This window comes from Poromitra crassiceps (assembly GCF_964638095.1).
Source record: "Poromitra crassiceps genome assembly, chromosome: 3".
NCBI lineage: Eukaryota > Metazoa > Chordata > Actinopteri > Beryciformes > Melamphaidae > Poromitra > Poromitra crassiceps.
Genome location: NC_139625.1, coordinates 74520012 through 74547281, shown reverse-complemented (window position 1 = coordinate 74547281; position 27270 = coordinate 74520012). Strand labels below are relative to the sequence as shown.

General features: G+C 43.2%; 1 protein-coding gene across 1 annotated transcript in view; it reads left to right on the top strand.

The window, feature by feature from the left end:
• The window catches only part of mlpha (melanophilin a), a 38167-nt gene extending 11622 nt beyond the window's left edge, over nt 1–26545 (top strand). The window contains exons 5-15 of the mRNA XM_083632536.1: nt 590–648; nt 826–915; nt 1736–1856; nt 3412–3614; nt 6575–6655; nt 9108–9341; nt 11759–11929; nt 16221–16376; nt 22288–22344; nt 26162–26210; nt 26446–26545. Coding sequence (XP_083488662.1) covers nt 590–648; nt 826–915; nt 1736–1856; nt 3412–3614; nt 6575–6655; nt 9108–9341; nt 11759–11929; nt 16221–16376; nt 22288–22344; nt 26162–26210; nt 26446–26495 — 1271 coding nt within the window. The 3' untranslated portion in view covers nt 26496–26545. The remainder of the gene's footprint in view (nt 1–589; nt 649–825; nt 916–1735; nt 1857–3411; nt 3615–6574; nt 6656–9107; nt 9342–11758; nt 11930–16220; nt 16377–22287; nt 22345–26161; nt 26211–26445) is intronic.
• The last annotated feature ends 725 nt before the right edge of the window (nt 26546–27270 follow it).

Below are 27270 nucleotides of genomic sequence, written 5' to 3'. Positions count from 1 at the left end.
ATTTTAACCATGTCTGTTTCTGTACTGTGAGAGGAGCGGAAACCAGACTGACATTTTTCGAAGAGGTTATTGTTGTTCAAATGGGCGTGGACCTGAGCTGCAACTGTTTTTTCAAGTATTTGTTGCCTTTGCTTCTCTTCTAAATTTTTACTTTTTGTATAACATGTTTGTTTTTACGATTGCATTTTGTTTTATTCAAAGCACCTTGTATGCACCTGTCTGTTCAAGAAAGGTGCTTATAAGTTCATTGTTATTATTATTGCATATTCATACTGCCTTCAACTTACAAAATCAAAATGAGAAATATATTTTTTGAGAAATGTGTCCTTTGGACAGTAGCTAAGCTCCTAAAAAGTATTAATATAATTGTCAACACATCCGTGTGTTTTGTTTGGGATGGCAAACATTTTTCTTACTGTTCACCATCATATATGTTATTAACAGCAGGTGTATGTTGAAAAGTGACACTGTACCGTACTTCCCCAAGGTAAAATAGGCCTAAAAACTGAAAGCCCAAACTTGTTTGTGTTGTTGTTACATTACTCAACTATATGTATTAACTGGTAAGTGATGTGACCTTTGACCCTAGACATGTACAACGGCTTTGAAGATGACCATGCAGAGGTCGAGGCTCAGCGGTACAGAATGGTAAAAAAATAATAATAATAATAATAATTAGGCCTAAAGAAATCTCTTTCTGTGCTTGAAACATAGTTTTCTTCTAAATGTGAAGTTGTCATTATTCCAGGCAGCCAGGGGGCAGTGGTGGCCTGAAGTGGGCCGGGTCTGTGAACTGAAGACTCTTTGTTTCCTGTTTGTTTTCAGATGCGCAAAAACAAGCGGCTCCTGTCTGTTCACCCCCTCGACTTCGAGTCAGAGGACTATTTCCCCTCCTCCCGTCGGCAGTCCATCCAGGTACTGTAGCCTCACTGCTGTCGTCAGATATCTTTTAGGCATTACAGTGAGCCGGATAGAAAAACAGGTCTGGAAAAAATATATACTGTATGTTTTGGGCATTCCATTTGTTTTTGTAATTCAAGGCTTAATTTATCCCGGAGTTTCCAATAGCAGTGAGAGAGCTGCTAATCGTAAAATCATCTCTTTGGTCTCGGTTTGAATGGAGGGTTTTGTTGGCCCATTGATTTCCAGAGTGCAAGTTAACTGGCAAACTTGCAAAGAAGAAACTCTGGTGAAAATATAAAGAAGATATAGGGGAGGGCAAAAAAGATCGAAAATTATATATATTTTTTTCCCGCATTTATTTTTTGTTTTTGCTGAAAGTCAAATGTTTTATGGTCACTAACGATTCTCTGGAAGACTGGTTGGCTTGCTTCAAGCCTTAAAACTCGTTATACAAAGATTTTTCGAAATGTCTATGGAGAAAATGAATGGGGAATTCTCTTCTGGGGCAAGAAAAGTCACATGACTGTTGAGCTTTATAGGGACTCACTAAAAACACGCCATTTCCTGCCTTAAAGGATGTCCTGTTTTGTATACCTGATGCACGTTCTCGTCAGCTCGCCTCACTTTTTTGTGACTCTATAACAACCTTGACCGTAACCTAACCCTAACATCCATGCCTAAAACCAACCGCCTCCTCTGCTGTGAAATGGTGTGTTTTTAGTGAATGCCTTTTTCACTGAGCTTCAGTCTTATCCAGTTCACTTTGTGACAAGTCTCAAACACACTTAATAAATGAATTAGACGTGACTTCAGATCATCTCAACAGTTTCAGCTGATGCAGGAGGAGCAGCTGCGAGGCGGATACAGGAATGACATGGATTACCAGAATGACATGTACAACCACCGCATGAACCGCAGGCAGAGCATGGTGGACCGCTACGCCATGCGGCCTGGTGAGTATGACACACACACACACACACACACACACACTGCATCTAGCCCAGGGACAGCCTGTCATCCTAGGACCAGAGATGGGGACTTGGACTTGAGTCACACTTAAGTACCACACACAGAGTGAATTGAGACTTGACTTGAGAATCGTCCTCAAAGACTTAAGACTTGACTTGCACTTGCGATTTGGGACTTGTGTGATAGATGGCGCTCTTGGCCTTCCAGAGTTGCCCAGAAGGAACGGTTATTGTCCACCAAAACCAGCAAGCAGAGAAAAGCAACACTCTCCCTCCAGGAAAAACGGCTCCAGCCTGGTGCTTCAAAGCGCTGCAACAAGCTTTTTTCCCCAAGCTCCACGAGCTGTCAGACTCATGACAGTCACTCACAGCTGAAGAATATTTTTCACCAGATGCTGGTAAACGTATACAAATCACTTCTCCTGTCAGGTAGATTAGTAGTCCGGTTTGTGAGCCACAAACCGTAAGCCCTGTAAATGTCAGCCATCAAATATGCCCCTAGACCTCCAGACATTGTGCACCAGAAGCACCCGCCCCCCAGGGCAAGACAAGTTTTCTCTAACAGACTTTGTTTTCCTCTTAGCCTTCATGTTTTTGCCTCAGATGCAAATTACCTTGTTTTTGCTGCTTTGCTGATTTAACATGTAGTTTTTTGTAGTTTTTTTTTCTTGTTTTTTTTTGTTGAGTGTTTAGCCTGCATGTCATGAAAGTGATATGGGTAGGTGTGGAACTCTGTACAAGCCTGCAAAGGCTCCGTTCCCACCTTGCACAGATTTGTACCTTAATTTGTGCTAAACAAATGAACTAAACTAAACTAAACAAAAGTGTGACCCGCATCTCCCCTCGTCCCGGCGGCACAAACGTACATTCTTCTCAGGTTTCTGGGGGCAGACGGGCGTTTTTGGTGAAAACTGCCTACATTCAAGTGTTAACTAAAGAACAGATGAAGCCAGAAATACACTTTTTTTTCTATGAAAGTAGAGCGCCTTCTTTCTTTTGAGATATTTGATGTTTACATCGTCATAGAAGAACATATTCTAGTCTTGTTGGGAGATTAGTGAAAATGGTCAGAAACCCTGGCTGGCAAAGTGTTAAGGAAAGGTCTACAAATAATAATGTCAACCAATCTGGCCAGTTGAGCAGATCAAGTCAGGCAGTTGAGCAGATCAAGTCAGGCAGTTGAGCAGATCAAGTCAGGCAGTTGAGCAGATTGGGTAGAGACGGTACCAGGCTGTAAACATGTTTATTTCTGTGTGGTCATTTCAAACGTGGGGGTCTATGGGGATTCACCCAGCCTCAAGGGGCCTTTCAGTTTTTGGTACTTCCGCAGTGGCTTCATTTTTCAGCTCCAAAGGTTGCCGCTTGGTCTAAACAAACCAAATACAAAAGTGTAACAGGGAAATGTTCTACTATGGTTCAGACGAAACAACAACAAAGTAAACCTGCTTACTTACGCATTGCTCAAGATAGGAGCATCAACGATGACATAGCTGTACTGTAATAGCTGTAAGGGCCTTTCCTATGTCTTTTCCCTGAGCAGATGAGTACGCAGACCCCAGGATGGAGCGGACCCGCTCCCTGTCTAAGATCAGCTCGGCGGTGGCTCGGCAGCAGTACGTGGACACATCAGACGAGGAGGAGTTCCTGCAGCGCGGCTTCGTCCCCCCGGTGTACCAGCAGCCCCCCTTCAGACGACGCAACAGCCGCGCCTCCTCCCAGGAGAACCTGCCGCAAGCCCCACCCGTACGTCACCTCACCTGGCTTTGTGTGTGTGTTTGTTTGTGGATTAAAGGGAGAATCAAAAATACATCTTTTTTCCTCTTACCTGTAGTGCCATTTATCCATTCTAGATCGTTTTGGTGTGAGTTGACGAGTTTTGGAGGTATCGGTCGTAGCGATGTCTGCCTTCTCTCGAATATAATGGAACTGGATGGCACTTGGCTTGTGGTGCTCAAAGCTCAAATACATTTGAAAAACTCAACAGCAATGTCTCTTCCCAGAAATCATGACCTGGTTACTGAAGATATTCCACCTATCCACCTTATTTTTGAATGCCCCACTGTAAAAAAGAAGCGTGGGTACAAGGTCCGGTTTAACGTGACTCATTGTTGCCGCTTGCCATTTCCTTTGTTATACTCTGGCTGCAGACCCGAATTATAAACCGGAAGCTGGAGTCCGTTATAAAAGTTATAAATATAGTCACGTTATAAACAACTAACCAACGCTGGAGGTCCGTATGGAAACTCGAAATGTGTGTTGCTCGAAATGGTTAAAAGTTAAATCAATTTGGTGGCGTTTTACTGCCATGTAACATAGCTAGCTAGCCGCTAACATTAGCCAGTTAGTAGCCGACTACCCACAATGCATTACGTATCCCAGCACCCGAACGACACGGCTGTAGAGCAGAATGGCTCTGCTGTAAAAGGGTAAAATCCTCATAGACGTTTTTTTTGTCAGGGGCTGGGGGGTTATCTAAATTGGTTACACCGGAAATAGAACCCATACTTAACGTAAGGCAAAATGGCCGCCAAAAATAAGGTGGATACCTTGTTGTGAGCAGTTTCATGTAGGAACTATTTTCTTTCTACTTAAAGGGGGACTGACCCCCCCAGATTTCTTGCAAAACGGTATTCTACTTGATTTGAAAACTCTGCAGGCAAGATGGCCGCCTATACTCCCTTCTGTACCCTGGCAGAATAAACTATCATAACTTGGCCAATAAGTATGTAAGATACAAAATAAAACAAATTGTAATGTCTTTATTGTAGAATGCAGAGGACATGTAACTGTTTAGTTAAACTCGCATTCCAGGAATATTGTATTTACTGCGCTGCTCTAAAGATAAAGTAAGTGGCTCGAGCCTGTTTCGTCCTGGAAGCCACTCGCTTTGCGCCAGAACACAATCGATTTGGGGGTGGAACACGCCAGGATTGGCCAACGCCAACGCCAGTGCCCAGAACTGTCCAAGCAAATCATCGACAGAGACGCTATGGTATTTTCAGTGTATCAGAGATAGAGAACGATAAATGATAAATATAGCCACGTTATAAACAACAAACTAAGGCTGGTGATCCTATGGAAACAGTGTTACTCGAAATGGTTAACAGTTATATCAATTTGGTCATTCAGTGGCGTTTTACTGCCATGTAACATAACTAGCTAGCCGCTAACATTAGCCACAGTAGGCGTTTACACATGATGCATTGTTCTTAAAGGGCTCGTGCCACGTGAACTACAGTAATAATCACATGAGTGGGGCATGCGCAAATACCACCGTGACGTAACGATGTACCAAATCGCCCATTCATTTGAGGGCACAAAAAAAGCAGGTTTGAACCCATAGAGGGCAGTTATGCTGCTGAAATGATAGGGGTTTGTAAAATTGTAACAGATTGGTCTCAAATGTGGAGATTTTGACCAGAATCCTTCACATACCACCACAAAAGCCATATATATTGGTTAAAAGCTGAAAATAAGTGTTTTGGGGGTAAGTTACACTTTAACTACACCCGCCAACCGTCTCACAGACTGTGCAGAAGGAAGCATGCATCTAACATTAGCTTAGCTGCAACGTTACGTTAGCATGCTTCACTACTCAATTACTGTTATGGCTACTAGGCTATTAATAATAATAAGGCCAACTAGTAGGCTATACCACCGGTGATTTTGTGGTGATAGTAATTAGTAACACTCCCTATGCGGTACTAATACTAATACAAATAAAACATTAAATAAGTCCCACAGTTACTCTGAAAGTAGTTGTCTAATACTACTAATAATACATTTTAATTATAATGAGTGCTTCTCATTCCCAAAGTACTACACTTATTCAAAACAAGAATAAAACAAGAATATTCAAACACTTGGCAAAATGGTGATTTGACATAGGCTACTACTGTATTTTATTTTTATTTAACCTTTATTTATACAGGTGAATCACCTTGAGACCTAGATCTCATTTTCAAGTGCGACCTGTTCAAGCAGCATCCAGACAGAAAGTTACAGTAACAAAAGTTGACAGACAGTTGACAGACAGTATAATATATTGAGACTAATGAGATCATCTCTCATGTCACTCCCCTTTTCCGGGACCTCCACTGGCTTCCCATCTCAGCTCGCATCAAATTCAAGACACTGGTACTGGCCTACAGGGCAGTACACCAGTCAGCTCCCCTGTACCTGCAATCTATGGTCAGGTTCCAAACCTCTCACCGCTCCCTTCGCTCCTCTACCAGTGCAGGTCGCCTCGCTCCTCCTTCGCTACGGGCGCTCAAAAGTCGCTCATCCCGATCTCGACTCTTCTCCTCCCTGGCACCCCAATGGTGGAACGAGCTGCCACCTTCGGTCAGGACTGCTGAATCACTGCCGATCTTTCGGAAAAGACTAAAGACTCACCTTTTCAGGCTCCACCTGGGCCCCTCTTGATCTAACTTCTTTCTCTCTTCTTTCTCTCTTTATTTAATAAAAAAAAAAAAAAAAAAAAAAAAAACCCTAAACTAAAAACTCGTACCACTGTTCCTTCAGGATTTGTAGTTGTCATAGACTGTGCTCCATAGTTGATTGCTCTATTGCTGACAAAAAGTGTGTTATTGTAAGTCGCTTTGGATAAAAGCGTCTGCCAAATGACGTAATGTAATGTAATGTAAAATCATAATCATACTGTATTACATGGCAATCTTGTCCTCATCCTCTCTGTTGTGTAGGTTAATGAGCTGAGCAAGCGCATGTCAGCTATCGAGGGCCTTCTGAACCGCCTGGAGGAGAAGATCACCCCCGGTGACGAGGTGAGACAGACAAGCTGGAGAGTTAAAGATGACCCCCCGGTGACGAGGTGAGACAGACAAGCTGGGGAGTTAAAGATGACCCCCGGTGACGAGGTGACACAGACAGGCTGGAGAGTTAAAGATGACCCCTGGTGATGAGGTGACACAGACAGGCTGAGGAGTTAAAGATGACCCCCGGTGACGAGGTGACACAGACAGGCTGGAGAGTTAAAGATGACCCCTGGTGATGAGGTGACACAGACAGGCTGAGGAGTTAAAGATGACCCCCGGTGACGAGGTGACACAGACAGGCTGAGGAGTTAAAGATGACCCCCGGTGACGAGGTGACACAGACAGGCTGAGGAGTTAAAGATGACCCCCGGTGACGAGGTGACACAGACAGGCTGAGGAGTTAAAGATGACCCCCGGTGACGAGGTGACACAGACAGGCTGAGGAGTTAAAGATGACCCCCGGTGACGAGGTGACACAGACAGGCTGGAGAGTTAAAGATGACCCCCGGTGACGAGGTGACACAGACAGGCTGAGGAGTTAAAGATGACCCCCGGTGACGAGGTGACACAGACAGGCTGAGGAGTTAAAGATGACCCCTGGTGACGAGGTGACACAGACAGGCTGAGGAGTTAAAGATGACCCCCGGTGACGAGGTGACACAGACAGGCTGAGGAGTTAAAGATGACCCCCGGTGACGAGGTGACACAGACAGGCTGAGGAGTTAAAGATGACCCCCGGTGACGAGGTGACACAGACAGGCTGAGGAGTTAAAGATGACCCCCGGTGACGAGGTGACACAGACAGGCTGACGAGTTAAAGATGACCCCTGGTGACGAGGTGACACAGACAGGCTGAGGAGTTAAAGATGACCCCCGGTGACGAGGTGACACAGACAGGCTGGAGAGTTAAAGATGACCCCTGGTGACGAGGTGAGACAGACAGGCTGAGGAGTTAAAGATGACCCCCGGTGACGAGGTGACACAGACAGGCTGAGGAGTTAAAGATGACCCCCGGTGACGAGGTGACACAGACAGGCTGAGGAGTTAAAGATGACCCCCGGTGACGAGGTGACACAGACAGGCTGACGAGTTAAAGATGACCCCTGGTGACGAGGTGACACAGACAGGCTGAGGAGTTAAAGATGACCCCCGGTGACGAGGTGACACAGACAGGCTGGAGAGTTAAAGATGACCCCTGGTGACGAGGTGAGACAGACAGGCTGAGGAGTTAAAGATGACCCCCGGTGACGAGGTGACACAGACAGGCTGAGGAGTTAAAGATGACCCCCGGTGATGAGGTGACACAGACAGGCTGAGGAGTTAAAGATGACCCCTGGTGATGAGGTGACACAGACAGGCTGAGGAGTTAAAGATGAGCCCCGGTGATGAGGTGACACAGACAGGCTGAGGAGTTAAAGATGACCCCCGGTGACGAGGTGACACAGACAGGCTGAGGAGTTAAAGATGAGCCCTGGTGATGAGGTGACACAGACAGGCTGAGGAGTTAAAGATGAGCCCCGGTGATGAGGTGACACAGACAGGCTGAGGAGTTAAAGATGACCCCCCCGGTGACGAGGTGACACAGACAGGCTGAGGAGTTAAAGATGAGCCCCGGTGACGAGGTGACACAGACAGGCTGAGGAGTTAAAGATGACCCCCCCGGTGACGAGGTGACACAGACAGGCTGAGGAGTTAAAGATGACCCCCCCGGTGACGAGGTGACACAGACAGGCTGAGGAGTTAAAGATGAGCCCCGGTGATGAGGTGACACAGACAGGCTGAGGAGTTAAAGATGAGCCTCGGTGACGAGGTGACACAGACAGGCTGAGGAGTTAAAGATGGGAATCGAGACAAGGAATGCTGTTGCCCTCTGCTGACTCAGTGGTGTTTCTGGTGCAGCAGATTCACTTTCAGGGGAGACAAAACAAGTCAAAGGCATATTCTCCACATTGCACCACACTACAAAGAGGTGGTGCCTCTTTTATGTTCTTTCCTCTCTTTTTTTTTATTCAAAAAGTTATCCTTATGTTTTTTTGTTAGGAATCATGATTGTTTTGTAGACATTTTGTCTATTGTTTCGCAGCTAGTGTGTTGAATATGCCTTTGACTTTTTACCTCCTTCAATATAAAGGAAATATGGGCAAAAGTTTTGAGAATTAAACAGTGATAACTGTGACGATGCTGGCCAAATGAATGTAGGTGCAAAATATGGGGAAAGAAAGAAAGAAAGAAAGAAAGAAAGAAAGAAAGAAAGAAAGAAAGAAAGAAAGAAAAAAACTAAATGATCTCAATTATGTGACCCAGTAAAGTTCCCTTATCTCATCTCTTTCTCATCATATGGCTTGAGTAGTATAGTATGCTAAAATCTAGCAATACTTTGTAATAAATATATATTTTTGGAATTTACTTTTTACTTATTTACACACATGACGATAAACAATGAACATGTTTTTCTCTTCAGGCCACGCCTCCGACCGGCCCGAATGAGGAGGAGAAGTTGCGGAGGAAGGTAAAGGAGCTGGCGGGGAACCTCAGCGACAAGGGCGTGTCAACGGACGAGGAGGGCGGGAATAAGTCCCTCATCCTGGCCAAGGGGGGCGGGGCCAAGAGCCAGGCCCCGGCCCCCTCCCCGGCCCTGAAGAACGACCTGGAGCTCAGCTCCTCCAGTGATGAGATGCCCACCGAGGGTCAGAAGGTAAGGTCGGGTCCAGGTCAGCGTGAGGACAGTTAGTGGACTGCTTGATGGGCAGGCATTTTGTTTGATTGGGCTGTTTTGCACTACGGCAGGGGTGTCAAACATACTGTATGGCCCGAGGCCCAGAACCGGCTCTCCAAAGGGTCCAATCGGGCCCACAGAATGACTTTGCAAAGTGTAAAGATTGTACTAAGAAGTCATTCAACCCAATGTGATGCACTTGCGAGGGCTAAGGGGTACCAGGTTTCAGGAGCAAGTTAAATATTAAGTAGCCTATTCATGTTTTCTGTATTCATCACTAAATGGTAAACTATTTCCATAGAGAGAATTGCACAGTTGCCTCAATTGTAATGCACAGTTGCCAACAGTAGATTTGATAATTTGTTTGATGGTAGGTGAGATAACTTTAGTGTAATTCCTTACACTAAAAGAAACTAGAAAATGTTGAGGTTTTGTCATTTATAGATTGATATTGATTTTCTTTGTCTGGCCCACTTGAGACCAAACTGGGTTGCATGTGGCAAATGAACTCAAATGAGTTTGACACCCCTGCTTACGCTATTAGCAGTTATACTTTAGGATCCTGATAGCTGCTTAAAGGATCATTGTGCATTCGTAACTAATGGGACCTTGGAAGTTCCAGTTCAAGCTAGATGGATAATCAAGCTGAGGACATAACAGGCTCTGAAATGGGATGATGAGAGGTCTGTAAACGTGTTAAACCCCTCAGTTCAGCCTCTTAAAAGAATAGTACACGCAAAAATGAAGATTTCGTCATTGTAATTTCAGTCGAAACAGTGGTACAAAAAAGTTTGTATGTCCACATAACAGAGTTTGGTAGCGCTGCTCCTTTTCAGCCTTCTCCAAAAGAAGCTAGGTGACAGGTAACTGGTTCTTTAAGGCAATAAAATAACATAACATAACATAACATAACATAACAACATAACATAACATAACATAAAATGACTTCAAACAGCATAATTCAAGTGTTCTGAAGCCAAATGATTGTGGGTCCAAAAGTCCAGTATTTACTTCATCTATATTAGAGATGCGCGGATGAGCTTTTATGCCATCCTAATCCACGTGTATGCATGAACCGTCCGCCCGCCATAAATCCGCGCAAATTATTTCATACTATTTATAGATCCGCGCCCGCCATGCACCCGACGATATAAACGCTATAAAACTCTATAAAAGGAGCAAACTTACTGCTGCCGTTGGTGCGATCGCTGCAGTCCAAGACTCCAAATAAACTTCCATCCTGTATTAAGTCCAGTCCACCACATGCCCTCATGTAGTTTACTCGGCTAACGCTATAGCTTTAATTTTAGTTTGCTGGATTGCCTCATTGTATGGGAAAATACGAACGCGTCTCCTCTTCAAACACGTCTTCAGCGGAGATTCCTTTTTGAGGGTGACATCATTGACCATATATGGACGAAAAGTGGAGCGTAGCGACCTAGCACATGGCTATTGTTGTGTTTACGGCCGTGGGTCCTTTGGGGGATCTACAATAGGCGACTAAGAATGTGCCTGACGAAAAATGTAGCTTAAAATACGTTCATAGACTAGAGAACGTAATTAATATTATTGTTCCTCATTAATGATACATCGTTTCAACCGCCCGCAACCCATCCGCTATTAATCAGAATGTTTATTTTTATGATCCTGCCCGCCCGTGGGGCGGGATATCCGCGGTCAGCGTGGTTATAACTGCGGCCCGCGCATCACTAATCTATATATACCGGTCCTATCCTCTAAACTAAAATTAAAATGGAAAAATCTTAACACATTTCATATGGCCCTAGATTGTATTTCACAGTGATTTTCCCTGTAATGGATGAAAGGCATTCTAGAAGTGAACTCTTCCTTTCTTGCCATTTGCTTTTAAGCAACAGTCTTGACTGCATGACTGCTTCTTCACTAACAGGCTGCCTCCTTGGTTAGTTAATGGCTTAAGGACACGTCTCTGCTCTTAAAGCAGGTTATAGTTAATAGGTCAGTAGCTACGTAGCCTGGCATCAGATGCAATCACCTAGCGTACCTAAACACTATTTGTCAGAGTGTTGCAGTGATTTGGAAGAGCTGCTGAACATGCAAACCTGTTTATCCATTATGGCATTTTCAAAATGACATTGATTGACCTAAAGGGTCATACTGTATACGTCAAACACAATATTATTTCAGACGTCACTGATTGGATTTTCACATCACATTTCATTGCTCCATTCTGATATGTTGTAAAATTGCACTGATTGATTGGTGCACCATCATCTGTGAGGGAAGACATGTTTACGAACTGAACTGAAGCGTGTTGAGGAAACCCGTGTAGTGGTTTGGCGACCAGGCTAGTAGCTTCTACAGGGTCCGATGGTATTTTCCAGCTGCTAACATCTGTCCCTTTACATGGCTTTCAGAGATCGACTGCCGGCGCCCTCTGTGACCTCACCACTGAGGTCCTGAGAACCATAAATGCCACAGAAAACGCAATGATCGAGTACGGACTCTCTGAGCCCATTGACAGATCCCAGTTAGTAGGGACTGACGTAAAGCAAGCAGATGATGCTTACAGAGCACTTGAGGAAAATGTAAGCTTCAGACGTCAACTGCACGCCTCTTTCCATCCTTCTCCTTTAACCACTTTTTTGTCTGGAGGTCAGACTAAACCACGCCCACCCGCCTTGTCTCAAGCATGCAAAAAATGTCTGGATTGGCTTTGATTCTCCCCGGCTAGCGTGTCTGAAATGTGTTGTGAACAGGGTGTCTGAAATGTGTAGTGAACTGGGTGTCTGAAATGTGTTGTGAACAGGGTTGTGTCTGAAATGTGTTGTGAACAGGGTTGTGTCTGAAATGTGTTGTGAACAGGGTTGGGTGTCTGAAATGTGTTGTGAACTGGGTGTCTGAAATGTGTTGTGAACAGGGTTGTGTCTGAAATGTGTTGTGAACAGGGTTGTGTCTGAAATGTGTTGTGAACAGGGTTGTGTCTGAAATGTGTTGTGAACAGGGTTGTGTCTGAAATGTGTTGTGAACAGGGTTGTATCTGAAATGTGTTGTGAACAGGGTTGTGTCTGAAATGTGTTGTGAACTGGGTGTCTGAAATGTGTTGTGAACAGGGTTGTGTCTGAAATGTGTTGTGAACTGGGTTGTGTCTGAAATGTGTTGTGAAAAGGGTTGTGTCTGAAATGTGTTGTGAACAGGGTTGTGTCTGAAATGTGTTGTGAACAGGGTTGTGTCTGAAATGTGTTGTGAACAGGGTTGTGTCTGAAATGTGTTGAGAACAGGGTTGTGTCTGAAATGTGTTGAGAACAGGGTTGTGTCTGAAATGTGTTGTGAACAGGGTTGTGTCTGAAATGTGTTGTGAACAGGGTTGTGTCTGAAATGTGTTGTGAACAGGGTTGTGTCTGAAATGTGTTGTGAACAGGGTTGTGTCTGAAATGTTGTGAACAGGGTTGTGTCTGAAATGTGTTGTGAACAGGGTTGTGTCTGAAATGTTGTGAACAGGGTTGTATCTGAAATGTTGTGAACAGGGTTGTGTCTGAAATGTGTTGTGAACAGGGTTGTGTCTGAAATGTTGTGAACAGGGTTGTGTCTGAAATGTTGTGAACAGGGTTGTGTCTGAAATGTGTTGTGAACAGGGTTGTCTGAAATGTGTTGTGAACAGGGTTGTGTCTGAAATGTTGTGAACAGGGTTGTGTCTGAAATGTTGTGAACAGGGTTGTGTCTGAAATGTGTTGTGAACAGGGTTGTGTCTGAAATGTTGTGAACAGGGTTGTGTCTGAAATGTTGTGAACAGGGTTGTGTCTGAAATGTGTTGTGAACAGGGTTGTCTGAAATGTGTTGTGAACAGGGTTGTGTCTGAAATGTTGTGAACAGGGTTGTATCTGAAATGTTGTGAACAGGGTTGTGTCTGAAATGTGTTGTGAACAGGGTTGTGTCTGAAATGTTGTGAACAGGGTTGTGTCTGAAATGTTGTGAACAGGGTTGTGTCTGAAATGTGTTGTGAACAGGGTTGTCTGAAATGTGTTGTGAACAGGGTTGTATCTGAAATGTGTTGAGAACAGGGTTGTCTGAAATGTGTTGTGAACAGGGTTGTGTCTGAAATGTGTTGTGAACAGGGTTGTGTCTGAAATGTGTTGTGAACAGGGTTGTGTCTGAAATGTGTTGTGAACAGGGTTGTGTCTGAAATGTGTTGTGAACAGGGTTGTGTCTGAAATGTTGTGAACAGGGTTGTGTCTGAAATGTGTTGTGAACAGGGTTGTGTCTGAAATGTTGTGAACAGGGTTGTGTCTGAAATGTGTTGTGAACAGGGTTGTGTCTGAAATGTGTTGTGAACAGGGTTGTGTCTGAAATGTGTTGTGAACAGGGTTGTGTCTGAAATGTGTTGTGAACAGGGTTGTATCTGAAATGTGTTGTGAACAGGGTTGTGTCTGAAATGTGTTGTGAACAGGGTTGTGTCTGAAATGTGTTGTGAACAGGGTTGTGTCTGAAATGTGTTGTGAACAGGGTTGTGTCTGAAATGTGTTGTGAACAGGGTTGTGTCTGAAATGTGTTGTGAACAGGGTTGTGTCTGAAATGTGTTGTGAACTGGGTGTCTGAAATGTGTTGTGAACAGGGTTGTGTCTGAAATGTGTTGTGAACAGGGTTGTGTCTGAAATGTGTTGTGAACAGGGTTGTGTCTGAAATGTGTTGTGAACAGGGTTGGGTATCAGAAATAAAATGAGACTTATCAGTACTGTTGCAATCAGAGGGATCCAAAGCCACATTTAAAGCCCCAATCAGTAACTTTTTCACCTTAATATAAGAGCTTTTTAGTCATTGAAGATGGTACATTGACTTGTAACAGGGAGAATGTCACCTCTATTGGTCACACACCTCCCTCCAAAGGCCTCTCCTGGGACTAAGCAGTTTGGTGCCTGCGTCCCGGAGGCAGTATGCATGCTAGGGCTGTGAATCTTCACTGGCCTCACGATTCAATTCGATTACGATTCAGAGGGCTACGATTCGATTCGATTACGATTATCGATGCATCTCGATGCATCTTAAATCGATGCATCACTTTTTTCCGCAATACATGATTTATTTTTTCTCACTTTCTTTTTTCTCACTGTGTGGCTACTTTTAAAATAAAAGTGAATTTGGAATTGCATTGTATTATGATCCATAATTAAAATAAACAACTGCATGTACTTCCATTATATTTTATTTGATTATATATATATATTTTTTTTTTATAATCGATTTTTGACATTTGTGAATCGATGCAGAATCGTGCACGTCCGCATCGCGATGCATCTTATAATCGATTATTTTTGACACCCCTAATGCGCGCATGCGCTCTACAGCGGAAGCGCTTTCTTCAGGAAAACAAGGAAGTAACTCGGTGCAGATTTGCTACGAAAATGACGTTTCACGTAACTATGGATTATTATTTCATCAAATGGTGAATACCCGATGTCACAACATGTACCTAGAGCTTTCTGCCGCTGTTTTTTTTACAATATCGATACCAATGCTATTGCAGCCAGAGGGCGCAGTTTCTCCAATAGCAAAACTTGGAAAAGCTGCTGAATGGGGCTTTAAGGAGTTAACGTGCAAATAATACGTTGGAGTCTTACAGCAAGAAATCACATTTTCTATCAGTATTATGCCTATTTTTATGGAGGAAATCAATTGTGAGTGTGGAGAAACTGAACATCTCAGAGAAGGACAGAAAATAGTCCACCCTCTATCACATGATGAACTGTGTGCTTACATTCAACAATCAAAGGGAACATTTTACATACATTTTAACCATTTAGGTGACACTCTTGTTCAGGACAACTTCAACACACTTGCCAGTTGCCATTTTTTGATTTCTGAAAACCACAGATACATTGAATATCAATGTTTCTGAACCAAAAGTATGTTGCATACCAACATTTCAACAAGTCATCCAACCACAGGAGCGTTTCCAACGTAGATTTGAAAACGGTTAATTTGAAAACATTGCAGAATTTCTAGTCTCCCTTGCCAGACTATCTCCATACTTCCTTTCGCGCTGTACCAGGGCAGGAAAGACTCTGGCTCCTCTTACTCTCGCTCTGGTATAGCGGAAAAAAAGTTGTCCATTATCTTTACAACCATCCACCGAAAGTACCAAGCAGGCCTGCTTTATTGCACAATCCAAATCTTCATCAAATCTTGCCATTTTCAGCGTGTAGGTTGCTAGCTTGCTAGCTAGCATTGTTGTTTCACAGCAGTGGAGGCATTTGAGAGTAGACACGCAGGGAGTGGAAAGGGATTTCCCTTTGCTCCGACTGAAATGGTCGGAGCCAAGGCAGAGCTTCTGTTGACTCCGACTACTGCATTTATAACATTCATTTGAAAATGTTACACAAATAAAACAATTCCATTGTGGTTAGGCAACTAAAACAACTTGGTTAATGTTATGGTTTGGGTTAGGGTTAAATAACAAAAATGTTAAATGTGACTTTGAAATGTAGACTTCGAACACGCTGGGGATCGAGCGGCGGTCTCCAGTGTTGAAGCGAAAACACTTACACCCATCTGCCATCCGCGTCCACAACTCTCAATATACTTTCCATCATGCTATTCCAAAGCAGACTGTTGTTATTTACACGCCCGCTAGAGGTCTGGGCGTTGACATACACGTATCGAGAAACGTTGATATGTATTTTTGGCTCACAAACGCTGAGATTCAACGTATCTGTGGTTTGCAGATTTTATTCTGGCAACTGGACTGCCAACTTTCACCTCACATTTTCAAGACAAGCAACATATTGAAACATTTCCAGCGATACCCAGCCTTAGTTCCAAATGGATTGGTGCTGAGTTGGCCTAGTCAGTCATCCATGTTCGCCCCGCTCCCCTCCCCGGCAGGTCTACATGGCGGCGGGGAAGTCTTTTGACTTGGAGAAGAAGCTGAGACTGCTAGAGCAGAACGCCAAGAATGGTGGCACGGCGGACTCGGAGCTGTCGGAGCTGGAGGACGTGGTGCAGATGACCGCTGCCCGAGTCCAGAACACTGAGAGCGAGGTGGGCGGAGCCACGCACCTGACCCGAAAACCGCCGAGATAAAGGCCTTTGTTGTAGCAGACATATCAAGACCTTTCTCCCTCCTAAGAGCTCATTTATGCTCCATTTTCGTCTGAAAATAAATGCGTCCGTTTCAAACGATGTAACCGTCACTGCCCATATACTTCCATGCGTCTTTCACGTTGGTATACATTTTTTATATATATTTTCCGGGTTAGAGCCCAGCCGTCACAGCGCTCAACACCGCCACTCAGGTCGAAAGCTTGGGTCAGGACGCCTTGGGTATCCCTTTTTCCTCATTTTTCAACGTGCAGGGTAGTCCAATAGACTTCTATAGAACTCCCACAACATGCAGGGTAGTCCAATAGACTTCTATAGAACTCTCACAACATGCAGGGTAGTCCAATAGACTTCTATAGAACTCCCACAACATGCAGGGTAGTCCAATAGACTTCTATAGAACTCCCACAACGTGCAGCGTAGTCCAATAGACTTCTATAGAACTCCCACAACGGACAGGGTAGTCCAATAGACTTCTATAGAACTCCCACAACGTGCAGGGTAGTCCAATAGACTTCTATAGAACTCCCACAATGTGCAGGGTAGTCCAATAGACTTCTATAGAACTCCCACAACGTGCAGGGTAGTCCAATAGACTTCTATAGAACTCCCACAGCGTGCGAGGTAGTCCAATAGACTTCTATAGAACTCCCACAACATGCAGGGTAGTCCAATAGACTTCTATAGAACTCCCACAACGTGCAGGGTAGTCCAATAGACTTCTATAGAACTCCCACAACGTGCAGGGTAGGCCAATAGACTTCTATAGAACTCCCACAACGTGCAAGGTAGTCCAATAAACTTCTATAGAACTCCCACAACGTGCAGGGTAGGCCAATAGACTTCTATAGAACTCCCACAACGTGCAGGGTAGTCCAATAAACTTCTATAGAACTCCCACAACATGCAGGGTAGTCCAATAGACTTCTATAGAACTCCCACAACATGCAGGGTAGTCCAATAGACTTCCATAGAACTCCTACAACATGCAGGGTAGGCCAATAGACTTCTATAGAACTCCCACAACGTGCAGGGTAGTCCAATAGACTTCTATAGAACTCCCACAACGTGCAGGGTAGTCCAATAGACTTCTATAGAACTCCCACAACATCTGAAATTGATGCCACAGGAGTGTGACAATGAAATACAACGGTGGCCAGTAAGGGCTTTGTTGTCGGGATGGCAAATGGGTGTATACGTTTGCCTTGGATGCAGACAACTAGGGTTCGATCCCCAGCGTTTTCAAAGTGCATTTCAACAGTAAGACACATTTAACTTTTTAACACACGTTTTTCTTATTTAACCATGACCAAACCATTTCTCTAACCTTAACCAAGTTGTTTTAGTTGCCTAACCATAACCATAATACACGTTGTTGTCTACGGTCTTGTGGTGTCGAAAAAATGTATCTTATTATTAGGACAAATGAACATATATACATTTCTGACTAAAACAGAATGTATTTATATGATAGTGTATTCACACTTCTTGGTAGAATTGTTTGCTGACACAATTCGTTTCTGAACTGTTGAGCAGGCCGTTTCTTTCAAGCCATCATCTGTAAATTGAGGGTCAGAAATTATCACTCTGTCAACCACGACTTAAAGGAACACTCCGCCGATTTTGTATTTGAGTTAAGTTGTGGACCAGTCATGTCATTCATGACATCACTGGCAACTTCACTCAAGTCAACTCTCAATAACTGTCAAGCTAAATGAATTGACTGCAAAACTGTTTACAGTTTTCTGATATACTACTGATTTTGTAATTATACAAAGCTGGTTGAAAAGCTGGTTCCTTTAATAAATGAATTAGACGTGATGTGTTGAATGTTCCTTTAGTGTCCTTTAAAAGGGAGCACAGTGCGTCTAAAGTTCATTCTCAATCATGTTAGAAGAGTACCTTTCTCTACCGTTTTTTATTATTTTTTAGGCATTTCTGCTTTATTTGACAGACATCTATCTTCCCACTGGCCTTAGGCGCTAAACTGGCGTTAAACGCAAAAAAACACGTTTTGCGCCTGCCTCGGGAAGATAGCATCATGTTTTTAGGCCCCGAAATGTGCTTTACGCTGAAGAGGCGTGGCGCAGTGCCAGAATAGGCCAGAATGGGCGTTTCGGTCTTAAATACCGGCCTAACGCTATCTTCCCCCCTGGCGTTAATTTAGCATTTAGCGCTTTTCAAAACCAGGCCTTATTCAGTGCGCCAGGGATATGACTGTGCGTACTGTAATTGCGCACAGCTCTCCTCTGCCATCTCACTCTCTCTCCCCCTCTCTCTCTCTCACTCCCTCCCTCTCTCTCTCTCGCACGTCAGACAGGCACAATGACCGATGAAAAAAAAGTTGTTATACCGTAGTTTTGAGCCCCTGTCATTCAGAGGCTGTTGCATCATCCTACCTGTGCAGTGGGGGAGAAGAAAAGGTAGCGAGAGAAAACGATATCATTCTGCCCAAACTTTCACCAATCTAATCTCATCATGACATCCAGGGATAGGCTATATTTTTCTAGCCGATGCGTTTAGAACATTCTTTTCACTTTGATCTTGCTATAGTGTAGCGTATTTACATGCTTGCTGTATTTAAACTGCAGTGAGATTGGTTTGAGAAGCATAATAATATGTAATAATATATATGGAGACAGACGGGGATGAAAGAGGGAGGGGGGGGGCTCAGAGCGCTTTGGTCGGGCTTTTCTGACTGGATTGGATCGCTCCGTGGAATGGAACATGAAAGGGACATTGTGATTCGTTTACTGCACTTCTCCAATGAGCACGTTGTGAATAATTCTACGCTTAAAAGGCGTGGTTATAATGCTTAAGGCCGCGTGTAGTGCCGACACCCGGTAAGGGTGGGACAAAATATCAATACTCACGGTATCGCGATATTTCCACTTGCGATACGTTATCGATACACTGGCACCAAGTATCGATAGGTTATTAAAATATGCAGGATTTTTAAACTGATTCCCCACAGCCATTTTTATAAACAGAGTCCTAGGGTTGTCAAAAATATTAATACTTAGGTACTTACTCGATAGGCTACTAAACATTTGTAAACGGATACAATACTCATTTTCTATAGTATCAAGTTTATCGATACCAGCAGCGCTCCCTCTGCCTCCTCCACACAGACACACACAGCACCACAGCTGTTAGCTACATTAGCTAATCCCACTACTGCTGCTGTAACCACTTCACCAACACCGGGCTCAAAATGCCAGTGTGAGTGACCAAATGTTTCACTTGTTAACCAGTTGGAGTGACGCTCTTTCCAGTAACATAATGGCTTTGAAATCTGTTGATACATGGACCCTGCTTGTAGATTGCAGCTAAATTTAACGTTAAACGCAATGCCGGTGGAGGTACCCGGATGTAGCAGACAAAGAGTATTGAAGGTAAGAGACGAAGCCTGTGTTGTTTTTTTTACAACAGCGCTCCCGCCTTGATGTTGCAGTGGAACCACTGAGGGGAACAATCCAGTCGTCAGTTCTTATCGATTTAAGTTCTTTGGTGCAGAATTGTCGAAGTTGCGATTTATAACTGAATCCTGGACATGCAGAGTTGGTGTTTGGGCTGTCTTGGGCTACACTGAGCATACTGGGGGCAGCAGCTCAGCTTGAGGGAGGCTTTGGAGGGAATTGTAGCCTACATGAAACATGAAAGCTGGAACATCCCCACCCCCCACTAACTACTTAACACATTCACTGCCAACAGTTTTTTCCAATCAGTAGGTAGCTTCTGCCAAGGGTTTTTTTGAGGATTCTGGCTCATCTTTCAAGAGCCGAGGATTATTTTCTGCTAGGACTTTGTGAACACAAAATATCTCAAAAGAACTAATAGAATGTGTGCTTTCTCTGTCTAAAAGAGTTAGTTTTTATCATGTTCTGTTATGTAGGCATTAGCAGTTGAATACAGCATGGTTTCAGAGATTTTCAGAGAGTTTTGAGATAAATGGATTTTTAGAACCACCTCACGTGCCTGTGATTATGGGTGCCCTTGGGCAAGTGTGTATACTGTATTGTGTTTGTGTGTGTGTGTGTGTGTGTGTGTGTGTGTGTGTGTGTGTGTGTGCGTGCGTGCGTGCGTGATTCGATAGAACAGGCAGAACAGTCACTTTAACCATTTATTTTTGGCATCAGTGAGACATCAGACATCTAAACAATATAGTTCTGAACAGTAATTTCCTCCATAACAGCACCCCCACCCCCCTCTCCTTCAAACTCCTCCCTCCGTAGGTGTGTCTCTGGTGGCTTTGCAGCGTTTGTCACAGGCGAGTCTCTGCTGCCTGTCTGTGCTGCCTGGCTGCTGGCGGCCGCTCGTCGGGCGAGTCTGGATGGGGCTCGTTCGTTTCTGGGTTTTCGGTTGTGAGCTTTGATGAAGCTGCGTGCGATTCTGGGCTTTCTGCTGGTGTTTCAAAGTGTGTTGCACCCAGAGTATATTTTTGGAATCCCCCCCCGTTGTGCGCCAGCTCCCAGCGCGAAAGCGTTTTCGCCAAACCATTTTCATGAGAATGGCTTCCTCACGCTTTTTCCTGGTGTTTTTGCTCGGCTTCCTCTAGTCTGGAGAGCACTGTCGCCACTTAGTGGGTCGGTAAAATAGGTTATACACATTCAATAGCTCCCATATATTTATAGGAGATGTAATAGGGTTTGATCCACGTCCCACCGTCAATTCTTTTTTTTTTTTTTTTTTGACGAGATAACTCGTCCACGGCAGTCAACCGTTGGATTTTTTTTGACTCGTCGACGGCAGTGAACGTGTTAAGACAACTTAAAAATATATTGTGAATATATGCCATTGTTCTCTTGTTTTAATAATAATAAAAAAGACTCTTAGGGGCCCTTTACATGAGGACAGTTTCTGGAAGAAACGACACAATAGCGTTTCCTTCACACCTTTTCCTTCACACCTTCTCCCTGTTTAGATGAGCGCTGTTGAATTTTTAAAATGCCGTAATGTACATACCAGGTCGCTAGGTGACAGTGTGATCACCTTATTCTTTGCCCATACAAGGACGCTTCTGCATTATGTAATTTCGTAATCGTCTTTCCGGTTTTAAACACGGAAGTAGAGTACGCCTTCCGCAGTCATTTAGACTTGCCAAAAAGCTTTTTTCAAGGTAAAAAAAACCCCAAACTGTTTTAAAGTTTTAATATTTGTCGGGTGAGAATGTATCATATATGTGTCTCAAAGTGTCTCAAAGAATTTCACTCTGGAAGGTGGTTTCAAAATGTGTCGTTTCCTAAGCCCAAATTCGCCATCGCCGTCTAAAAGGGAAGCACTAACGATACAATAATTCCCCGTCAACATAGGAAACCGTCCTCGTGTAAAGTGCCCCTTAATGTGTAACTTTTGGTATGAGAAAATGGTATGAGTGAGTGAGTGAACTCTGAGTGAGTTCATGTCAATTCTGCTAATCAATACATAATACCTGCTTCTTGCCTTTTAAGGGTATTTTTTTCTCTTCAGTTACAGAGATATCGTGAAGTATCGTAGGTTAAATTTCTTCCAATATATCGATTATCACAGAATCGCTGTATCGTGATTTATATCGTTATCGAGGGCCAAGTATCGTGACCGTATCGTATCGTGAGTTACTCCGCGATTCCCACCCCTATGCGCCGGTCCACGCCCACCAATATGGGCTGCACCTGGCGCTAAGCGCTAATTTAAGGCCAGTGGGACGATAAGAGTGTGTAGAGAGAGACAGGAGGGGTTGGAGAGAGAGTGGGGAGGACATGGATATGGTAGTTATTCCAGTCATCCTGCACATGATAATATAACATTTTCACCCAACATTATGTTTATTATTTACTTTTGTAGTGTAATCACAGTCTTCCTTTCTTTGCAGGTATCTGATATAGAAAGCAAGATTGCTGCTCTCAGCACTGCAGAGTCCAAGAAAAAGGTGAGTTGAGTAACTTAAAGACAGTGAGATCGTTCATCAACACACGGACAGACACTTCAGAAAATACGCAAATATCCCAGTTGTGATGACAACTCCAAAAAAAAAAAAAAATGTGATGACAACTCAAAAAAAAAAAAAAAATGTGTGTGTGTGTGTGTGTGTGTGTGTGTGTGTGTGTGTGTGTGTGTGTGTGTGTGTGTGTGTGTGTGTATATAGCTGCTTGAAAAAAAAGACGCTCTGAGAAGGCATTTTTTGGCCTCCGTACTGTTTACGGTCAGATGTGGGCCGCCAACATTTCTGAGACTTTAAGTGGGCCATGAGTCGGAAAAGGTTGGGAACCTGGGAACTGTTAGTTTACAGAATGAAAAATGTTTTCAGTCAAAGTGATGAATAGTGTGATGAGGTGGATTTGTTTCCAAATGTAGGTTACTGTAACACAGTCAACATCTTGTAATTAGCACTAGTCTCTAATCCAAAACACTCTGCTACTGTAACACAGTCAACTGTCTTCTCTTTAGCACTAGTCTCTACTCCAAAACACTCTGAGTTACTGTAACACAGTCAACTGTCTTCTCTTTAGCACTAGTCTCTAATCCAAAACACTCTGTTACTGTAACACAGTCAACTGTCTTCTCTTTAGCACTAGTCTCTACTCAAAAACACTCTGTTACTGTAACACAGTCAACTGTCTTCTCTTTAGCACTAGTCTCTAATCCAAAACACTCTGTTACTGTAACACAGTCAACTGTCTTCTCTTTAGCACTAGTCTCTAATCCAAAACACTCTGTTACTGTAACACAGTCAACTGTCTTCTCTTTAGCACTAGTCTCTACTCCAAAACACTCTGTTACTGTAACACAGTCAACTGTCTTCTCTTTAGCACTAGTCTCTAATCCAAAACACTCTGTTACTGTAACACAGTCAACTGTCTTCTCTTTAGCACTAGTCTCTAATCCAAAACACTCTGTTACTGTAACACAGTCAACTGTCTTCTCTTTAGCACTAGTCTCTACTCCAAAACACTCTGTTACTGTAACACAGTCAACTGTCTTCTCTTTAGCACTAGTCTCTAATCCAAAACACTCTGTTACTGTAACACAGTCAACTGTCTTCTCTTTAGCACTAGTCTCTAATCCAAAACACTCTGTTACTGTAACACAGTCAACTGTCTTCTCTTTAGCACTAGTCTCTACTCCAAAACACTCTGTTACTGTAACACAGTCAACCGTCTTCTCTTTAGCACTAGTCTCTAATCCAAAACACTCTGAGTTACTGTAACACAGTCAACTGTCTTCTCTTTAGCACTAGTCTCTAATCCAAAACACTCTGAGTTACTGTAACACAGTCAACTGTCTTCTCTTTAGCACTAGTCTCTAATCCAAAACACTCTGAGTTACTGTAACACAGTCAACCGTCTTCTCTTTAGCACTAGTCTCTAATCCAAAACACTCTGAGTTACTGTAACACAGTCAACTGTCTTCTCTTTAGCACTAGTCTCTAATCCAAAACACTCTGAGTTACTGTAACACAGTCAACCGTCTTCTCTTTAGCACTAGTCTCTAATCCAAAACACTCTGAGTTACTGTAACACAGTCAACTGTCTTCTCTTTAGCACTAGTCTCTAATCCAAAACACTCTGAGTTACTGTAACACAGTCAACTGTCTTCTCTTTGGCACTAGTCTCTAATCCAAAACACTCTGTTACTGTAACACAGTCAACTGTCTTCTCTTTAGCACTAGTCTCTAATCCAAAACACTCTGTTACTGTAACACAGTCAACTGTCTTCTCTTTAGCACTAGTCTCTAATCCAAAACACTCTGTTACTGTAACACAGTCAACCGTCTTCTCTTTAGCACTAGTCTCTAATCCAAAACACTCTGTTACTGTAACACAGTCAACCGTCTTCTCTTTAGCACTAGTCTCTAATCCAAAACACTCTGTTACTGTAACACAGTCAACTGTCTTCTCTTTAGCACTAGTCTCTACTCCAAAACACTCTGAGTTACTGTAACACAGTCAACTGTCTTCTCTTTAGCACTAGTCTCTACTCCAAAACACTCTGTTACTGTAACACAGTCAACTGTCTTCTCTTTAGCACTAGTCTCTAATCCAAAACACTCTGTTACTGTAACACAGTCAACTGTCTTCTCTTTAGCACTAGTCTCTAATCCAAAACACTCTGTTACTGTAACACAGTCAACTGTCTTCTCTTTAGCACTAGTCTCTAATCCAAAACACTCTGAGTTACTGTAACACAGTCAACCGTCTTCTCTTTAGCACTAGTCTCTAATCCAAAACACTCTGTTACTGTAACACAGTCAACCGTCTTCTCTTTAGCACTAGTCTCTAATCCAAAACACTCTGTTACTGTAACACAGTCAACTGTCTTCTCTTTAGCACTAGTCTCTACTCCAAAACACTCTGTTACTGTAACACAGTCAACTGTCTTCTCTTTAGCACTAGTCTCTACTCCAAAACACTCTGAGTTACTGTAACACAGTCAACTGTCTTCTCTTTAGCACTAGTCTCTACTCCAAAACACTCTGTTACTGTAACACAGTCAACTGTCTTCTCTTTAGCACTAGTCTCTAATCCAAAACACTCTGTTACTGTAACACAGTCAACTGTCTTCTCTTTAGCACTAGTCTCTACTCCAAAACACTCTGTTACTGTAACACAGTCAACTGTCTTCTCTTTAGCACTAGTCTCTACTCCAAAACACTCTGAGTTACTGTAACACAGTCAACTGTCTTCTCTTTAGCACTAGTCTCTAATCCAAAACACTCTGTTACTGTAACACAGTCAACTGTCTTCTCTTTAGCACTAGTCTCTACTCCAAAACACTCTGAGTTACTGTAACACAGTCAACTGTCTTCTCTTTAGCACTAGTCTCTACTCTAAAACACTCTGAGTTACTGTAACACAGTCAACTGTCTTCTCTTTAGCACTAGTCTCTACTCCAAAACACTCTGTTACTGTAACACAGTCAACTGTCTTCTCTTTAGCACTAGTCTCTAATCCAAAACACTCTGTTACTGTAACACAGTCAACTGTCTTCTCTTTAGCACTAGTCTCTAATCCAAAACACTCTGTTACTGTAACACAGTCAACTGTCTTCTCTTTAGCACTAGTCTCTAATCCAAAACACTCTGTTACTGTAACACAGTCAACTGTCTTCTCTTTAGCACTAGTCTCTACTCCAAAACACTCTGTTACTGTAACACAGTCAACTGTCTTCTCTTTAGCACTAGTCTCTACTCCAAAACACTCTGTTACTGTAACACAGTCAACTGTCTTCTCTTTAGCACTAGTCTCTAATCCAAAACACTCTGTTACTGTAACACAGTCAACTGTCTTCTCTTTAGCACTAGTCTCTAATCCAAAACACTCTGTTACTGTAACACAGTCAACTGTCTTCTCTTTAGCACTAGTCTCTACTCCAAAACACTCTGTTACTGTAACACAGTCAACTGTCTTCTCTTTAGCACTAGTCTCTAATCCAAAACACTCTGTTACTGTAACACAGTCAACTGTCTTCTCTTTAGCACTAGTCTCTACTCCAAAACACTCTGTTACTGTAACACAGTCAACTGTCTTCTCTTTAGCACTAGTCTCTAATCCAAAACACTCTGTTACTGTAACACAGTCAACTGTCTTCTCTTTAGCACTAGTCTCTACTCCAAAACACTCTGAGTTACTGTAACACAGTCAACTGTCTTCTCTTTAGCACTAGTCTCTACTCCAAAACACTCTGTTGTAGCTTCAAGTGTCAGCTAGAGTCGAGAATCAGTTAAACTGGCCAATCTCCTCCAACAGGTTGTTGGGTCCCAGCAGAGAAAACGGTCGACCCAGGACTATCCTGCAAGTAAGAACTGAAACAATTTAGTATTTTCTTATTTGAAATGAAAACGTACATTGTCCAGTGAGTGTTATGTCCTCTTGATCCCATGAAATTAGAAACTGCATGATGTTTTGCCCCAACAACAATTAAAACTAATTTACAGTATGTGAAGATTATTTTTTATCCACGTCTGATCCATTTAATCATGTCAATCATGTTCGCTCTTTTCAAAATAAACGGCTGTTCTTTCCACCCACAGAAACCAGTAATGGCTCGGGATCTCCGTGGAAATCAGACAGCATGTTCTGATCTGCATCACAAGTCACCCATTCCTACTGCACTGAAACCACCTGATCTGCTGGGAGGAGAGGAGAGGGGAGAAACAAGACACTGACTCATCTGCTGGGAGGAGAGGGGAGAAACAAGAGACTGACTCGCAACAGAGAAATCGGGGGGAAATGATTATAACTTGTGACGTTTTACCTGCTATTTCACCACTTTTAAAGATAATGTCAAACTGGATTGGAATATGACATCGTTTAGTTGACTAGACAGTTGGTTTTCACAGTAAATGATGAAAAAGCAGCGACTCAAGTGCAGGTTTCAATCATTCTCTCTGGGGGGAAAATGCTGAGAAAGTTTTATCTTCTTTCCAGACCTATCAGCTTATGTCATTATATTTTTAGATGATCTCACTGCACTGGCAGATACTCTTGCTGGTACACTTTAAATTCTCCTCCAAACAGTGAATCATGATTTTCACCCTTCTCTTTATTCCACAAGGACAAAACAGTCTGGGTCCAAACGGCTTCTCTCTTTTTTCTTTTTTCCTAGTTCCTTGTTGAGTGTCTAGACCGTTTTCCAGGACTTTCTCCACTACCAGGAACTTGATCTCGTCTAGACTCGATCTAACAGAAGCCCTCTGTTACAGTTGTGTTACAGTTGTGGCCATTGTGGAATTTCCCCATTGTTTTTAGGGATGCACATTTTCCACATCGCAGCTCTTAAACACTGATGCTGAGTTGCTCAGCTCCAGTCCAGGTGAGACTAGGATCCAGGCAATTTATCCGAATGAACATTGTTC